General features: G+C 63.5%; 1 protein-coding gene across 1 annotated transcript; it reads left to right on the top strand.

Moving 5' to 3' along the window:
• The first annotated feature begins 1322 nt into the window (after nucleotides 1–1322).
• Nucleotides 1323–6236, top strand: LOC132317904 (basic salivary proline-rich protein 3-like). The gene is made up of 4 exons (XM_059823414.1): nucleotides 1323–1346; nucleotides 1649–2062; nucleotides 4089–4724; nucleotides 5859–6236. The coding sequence occupies exons 1-4, from the start codon at nucleotides 1323–1325 to the stop codon at nucleotides 6234–6236; spliced, it is 1452 nt and encodes a 483-aa protein (XP_059679397.1).
• The last annotated feature ends 201 nt before the right edge of the window (nucleotides 6237–6437 follow it).

The following is a 6437-nucleotide window of genomic DNA, read 5'->3' as shown; positions in this document are numbered from 1 at the left end:
ATACAATCAAAGTATAAATATTCATCGTATTTCCAAGAAACAATTAACATATTCATACAATTTCCAAGAACTCATTAATATATGTAAATGCTCGTGACGCATGCGCCTCCAGGTACACAGGTGGTCATCTAAGGTCCTCTGGTGGTCGTCCATAGTCTTCCTCATGGTGTCCACTAGTTGAACCCAATCTTTGCGCATGCTCAGCTTAGTTGCAGAATTCCATACCTGGAATCTTCCTAAGTTTTCCTCGGTTTACTGACCAGGCCTACAACTTATCATTCTCTTGACAAGCAAACCCTACCTATTCACAATGCTACATTGTTCAGCGGTTAGTAAATCATACCTAGTTATCCTTACAAAAAATACGTAATTTAATTTTTCATTAATCGCTCTCTTGATTATACCATTCTATCAATATCCATACTTAAAAATAATCAATGGTTATTTCTATTAATATCTATTGATTGGCATTCTTGATATTGGAATCAAGATGGGAAAGGTAAGGAATTTTCCAAGCAGCATCACTGGAGCATATCAGGTAACATTGTTACGGGACACAAACAAAACTTCTCTATTCCATTCTTCATCGTTCCATCTCGTTACAATTACTTCCTCAATACGGAACAGTGACTCCCTGTTATTGTTTCAAACTTAAACAATCCTAACTTAAACATGCGTGCTTTATTCTTTTATTTATGAATCAAACTTAACCTTTCTATATGATCCACTCTTGATTATTTAAAAATCAGAGTATTTGCAACAACACCAGCAGCCACTGCTCTGGCCTGAGAAACCAGAGCGCCTGGAAAAACACAGCCCCCACACCTGGACAACTGTACGAGCCACAATCAGAACTTTGAGACAATCAGAACGGACGCCCTGTAGTGCCAGCAGCAGCCTCGGCACGCATGACACAAAGCCCCAGTGCCAGCAGCCACCGCTCCGGCCTGAAAAACCGGCCTGCCCGCCAAACCATGGCCCCCGCACCGGGACACCCGGACCAGCCGGACCAGCTGCCCCGGCACCCCTGAGAGCTGGACCCAACTCCAGCAGCCACCACTCCGGCCTGAAAAACCGGTGCGCCCGCAAAACCACAGCCCCCGCACCCGGACAGCTGGACCAGCCGCCATGACAACTCTTGAGAGCTGGTCCCAACGTGAGCAGCCACCGCTCCGGACCGAAAACACAGCGCACCCACCCTCCCCACGGCCCCCCAAGCCCGTCACCGGCCGCCCTCCAGCTGCAAAATCAGCCCAGCGCCTGCCAGCCCCAACCAGAAGGGCCCCCCCGACCCTCAAGGCCAGTGCTCCAGCTCTCCAGCAATGGCTGAAGGCGGCCCCGCCACGGTAGGGCTTGTGCGGGTGCTGACACAACCCCCACTGACAGCTTCGGGGATCAGCTCTTTCCCTCCAAATAAAGAGGGACAGAGCTGTCCCTCACGTGTCCGGGAGGTACTAACAGCAAACCTGGCCAAGCACCAGCACTGACTGAGCTCCACACCCAGGCGCAGCCATGGATGCCCACGCTGCTGGAGGCATAAGCCAGGCACAGGGCTCCTCCAACCAGCCGTGGAGGGGCTGGGAGAGCCCATCGCCATGCAAATGCCTGGAAAAACAGCACAACTGCCCTCCCCACACCCCCACCACAGCCCCCGCGCCCGGACAGCCGGACCAGCCACCCCGGCAACCCTGAGAGCCGGGCTCAACGCCAGCAAACGCTGGTCCGGCCTGAAAAGCCACCGCGCCCACCCCCACCACAGTTCCCGCGCCCGGACAGCCGGACCAGCCGCCACGACAACTCTGACAGCTGGTCCCAACGCAAGCAGCCGCCACTCCGGATGGAAAACCCGTCGCGCCCACCCTCCCCACGGCCCCCGCGCCCGGACAGCCGGACCAGCCACCCCGGCAACCCTGAGACCCAGAATCAACGCCAGCAAACGCTGGTCCGGCCTGAAAAGCCACCGCGCCCACCCCCACCACAGTTCCCGCGCCCGGACAGCCGGACCAGCCGCCACGACAACTCTGACAGCTGGTCCCAACGCAACCAGCCACCCCTCTGGCTTGTAAAGCCAGCACACCAGACCTCCCCACAATCCCAGCACCGGCACAGCTGGACCAACAGCGCCGGCACCCCTCAGAGCTGCACACAAAGCCAGCAGCCGCCGCTCCGGCCTGAAAAACCGGCACGCTCGCCCTCCCTACAACCCCCACACCCGGACAGCCCTTGCAGCAGCCTCGGCGTGCCTGAGAGACAGGCCCAACGCCAGCAACTGGAAAAACAGAGCGCTCGCCGTTCCCACAGCCCCTGCAGCCCCTCCCCAGCCATCCTCCAGCTGCAGAACCATACCAGCGCCGGCCAGCCCCAACGGAAAGGACCCCACCGCCCACCCAGCCCATCCACGGACGCCCTGTAGTGCCAGCAGCAGCCTCGGCACGCATGACACAAAGCCCCAGTGCCAGCAGCCACCGCTCCGGCCTGAAAAACCGGCCTGCCTGCCAAACCATGGCCCCCGCACCGGGACACCAGGACCAGCCGCCTTGACAACCTTGAGAGCTGGACCAGCTGGACCAGCTGCCCCGGCACCCCTGAGAGCTGGACCCAACTCCAGCAGCCACCACTCCGGCCTGAAAAACCGGTGCGCCCGCAAAACCACAGCCCCCGCACCCGGACAGCTGGACCAGCCACTATGGAACTCTTGAGAGCTGGTCCCAACGCGAGCAGCCACCGCTCCGGACCGAAAACACAGCGCACCCATCCTCCCCACGGCCCCCCAAGCCCGTCACCGGCCACCCTCCAGCTGCAAAATCAGCCCAGCGCCTGCCAGCCCCAACCAGAAGGGCCCCCCCGACCCTCAAGGCCAGTGCTCCAGCTCTCCAGCAATGGCTGAAGGCGGCCCCGCCACGGTAGGGCTTGTGCGGGTGCTGACACAACCCCCACTGACAGCTTCGGGGATCAGCTCTTTCCCTCCAAATAAAGAGGGACAGAGCTGTCCCTCACGTGTCCGGGAGGTACTAACAGCAAACCTGGCCAAGCACCAGCACTGACTGAGCTCCACACCCAGGCGCAGCCATGGATGCCCACGCTGCTGGAGGCATAAGCCAGGCACAGGGCTCCTCCAACCAGCTGTGGAGGGGCTGGGAGAGCCCATCGCCATGCAAATGCCTGGAAAAACAGCACAACTGCCCTCCCCACACCCCCACCACGGCCCCCGCGCCCGGACAGCCGGACCAGCCGCCACGACAACTCTGACAGCTGGTCCCATCGCAACCAGCCGCGCTCCGGATGGAAAACCCGTCGCGCCCACCCTCCCCACGGCCCCCGCGCCCAGACAGCCGGACCAGCCACCCCGGCAACCCTGAGAGCCGGGCTCAACGCCAGCAAACGCTGGTCCGGCCTGAAAAGCCACCGCGCCCACCCCCACCACAGTTCCCGCGCCCGGACAGCCGGACCAGCCGCCACGACAACTCTTGAGAGCTCGTCCCAACGTGAGCAGCCACCGCTCCGGACCGAAAACACAGCGCACCCACCCTCCCCACGGCCCCCCAAGCCCGTCACCGGCCGCCCTCCAGCTGCAAAATCAGCCCAGCGCCTACCAGCCCCAACCAGAAGGGCCCCCCCGACCCTCAAGGCCAGTGCTCCAGCTCTCCAGCAATGGCTGAAGGCGGCCCCGCCACGGTAGGGCTTGTGCGGGTGCTGACACAACCCCCACTGACAGCTTCGGGGATCAGCTCTTTCCCTCCAAATAAAGAGGGACAGAGCTGTCCCTCACGTGTCCGGGAGGTACTAACAGCAAACCTGGCCAAGCACCAGCACTGACTGAGCTCCACACCCAGGCGCAGCCATGGATGCCCACGCTGCTGGAGGCATAAGCCAGGCACAGGGCTCCTCCAACCAGCCGTGGAGGGGCTGGGAGAGCCCATCGCCATGCAAATGCCTGGAAAAACAGCACAACTGCCCTCCCCACACCCCCACCACGGCCCCCGCGCCCGGACAGCCGGACCAGCCACCCCGGCAACCCTGAGAGCCGGGCTCAACGCCAGCAAACGCTGGTCCGGCCTGAAAAGCCACCGCGCCCACCCCCACCACAGTTCCCGCGCCCGGACAGCCGGACCAGCCGCCACGACAACTCTGACAGCTGGTCCCAACGCAAGCAGCCGCCGCTCCAGATGGAAAACCCGTCGCGCCCACCCTCCCCACGGGCCCCGCGCCCGGACAGCCGGACCAGCCGCCACGACAACTCTGACAGCTGGTCCCATCGCAACCAGCCGCCGCTCCGGATGGAAAACCCGTCGCGCCCACCCTCCCCACGGGCCCCGCGCCCGGACAGCCGGACCAGCCACCCCGGCAACCCTGAGAGCCAGAATCAACGCCAGCAAACGCTGGTCCGGCCTGAAAAGCCACCGCGCCCACCCCCACCACAGTTCCCGCGCCCGGACAGCCGGACCAGCCGCCACGACAACTCTGACAGCTGGTCCCAACGCAAGCAGCCGCCGCTCCGGATGGAAAACCCGTCGCGCCCACCCTCCCCACGGCCAACGCGCCCGGACAGCCGGACCAGCCACCCCGGCAACCCTGAGACCCAGAATCAACGCCAGCAAACGCTGGTCCGGCCTGAAAAGCCACCGCGCCCACCCCCACCACAGTTCCCGCGCCCGGACAGCCGGACCAGCCGCCACGACAACTCTGACAGCTGGTCCCAACGCAACCAGCCACCCCTCTGGCTTGTAAAGCCAGCACACCAGACCTCCCCACAACCCCAGCACCGGCACAGCTGGACCAACAGCGCCGGCACCCCTCAGAGCTGCACACAAAGCCAGCAGCCGCCGCTCCGGCCTGAAAAACCGGCACGCTCGCCCTCCCTACAACCCCCACACCCGGACAGCCCTTGCAGCAGCCTCGGCGTGCCTGAGAGACAGGCCCAACGCCAGCAACTGGAAAAACAGAGCGCTCGCCGTTCCCACAGCCCCTGCAGCCCCTCCCCAGCCATCCTCCAGCTGCAGAACCATACCAGCGCCGGCCAGCCCCAACGGAAAGGACCCCACCGCCCACCCACGGACGCCCTGTAGTGCCAGCAGCAGCCTCGGCACGCATGACACAAAGCCCCAGTGCCAGCAGCCACCGCTCCGGCCTGAAAAACCGGCCTGCCCGCCAAACCATGGCCCCCGCACCGGGACACCCGGACCAGCCGCCTTGACAACCTTGAGAGCTGGACCAGCTGGACCAGCTGCCCCGGCACCTCTGAGAGCTGGACCCAACTCCAGCAGCCACCACTCCGGCCTGAAAAACCGGTGCGCCCGCAAAACCACAGCCCCCGCACCCGGACAACTGGACCAGCCACTATGGAACTCTTGAGAGCTGGTCCCAACGTGAACAGCCACCGCTCCGGACCGAAAACACAGCGCACCCACCCTCCCCACGGCCCCCCAAGCCCGTCACCGGCCGCCCTCCAGCTGCAAAATCAGCCCAGCGCCTGCCAGCCCCAACCAGAAGGGCCCCCCCGACCCTCAAGGCCAGTGCTCCAGCTCTCCAGCAATGGCTGAAGGCAGCCCCGCCACGGTAGGGCTTGTGCGGGTGCTGACACAACCCCCACTGACAGCTTCGGGGATCAGCTCTTTCCCTCCAAATAAAGAGGGACAGAGCTGTCCCTCACGTGTCCGGGAGGTACTAACAGCAAACCTGGCCAAGCACCAGCACTGACTGAGCTCCACACCCAGGCGCAGCCATGGATGCCCACGCTGCTGGAGGCATAAGCCAGGCACAGGGCTCCTCCAACCAGCCGTGGAGGGGCTGGGAGAGCCCATCGCCATGCAAATGCCTGGAAAAACAGCACAACTGCCCTCCCCACACCCCCACCACAGCCCCCGCGCCCGGACAGCCGGACCAGCCACCCCGGCAACCCTGAGAGCCAGGCTCAACGCCAGCAAACGCTGGTCCGGCCTGAAAAGCCACCGCGCCCACCCCCACCACAGTTCCCGCGCCCGGACAGCCGGACCAGCCGCCACGACAACTCTGACAGCTGGTCCCAACACAACCAGCCGCCGCTCCGGATGGAAAACCCGTCGCGCCCACCCTCCCCATGGCTCGCGCGCCCGGACAGCTGGACCAGCCACCCCGGCAACCCTGAGAGCCGGGCTCAACGCCAGCAAACGCTGGTCCGGCATGAAGAGCCACCGCGCCCACCCCCACCACAGTTCCCGCGCCCGGACAGCCGGACCAGCCGCCACGACAACTCTTGAGAGCTGGTCCCAACGCAACCAGCCACCCCTCTGGCTTGTAAAGCCAGCACACCAGACCTCCCCACAATCCCAGCACCGGCACAGCTGGACCAACAGCGCCGGCACCCCTCAGAGCTGCACACAAAGCCAGCAGCTGCCGCTCCGGCCTGAAAAACCGGCACGCTCCCCCTCCCTACAACCCCCACACCCGGACAGCCCTTG

The sequence above is a fragment of the Gavia stellata genome, chromosome 12, assembly GCF_030936135.1.
Source record: "Gavia stellata isolate bGavSte3 chromosome 12, bGavSte3.hap2, whole genome shotgun sequence".
NCBI classification, from domain to species: Eukaryota; Metazoa; Chordata; class Aves; order Gaviiformes; family Gaviidae; genus Gavia; species Gavia stellata.
This window is presented reverse-complemented; position numbering and strand designations above follow the sequence as displayed.

Bases quoted from the DNA above. Each gene is read 5' to 3' on its own strand.
- LOC132317904 (XM_059823414.1), top strand. From the start codon at position 1,323: ATGGCTGAAGGCGGCCCCGCCACG. The intron at 1,347-1,648 runs GTAGGGCTTGTG...CCCCCACCACAG, and splicing joins CTGAAGGCGGCCCCGCCACG to CCCCCGCGCCCGGACAGCCG. The intron at 4,725-5,858 runs GTAAAGCCAGCA...CCCCCACCACAG, and splicing joins ACCAGCCACCCCTCTGGCTT to CCCCCGCGCCCGGACAGCCG.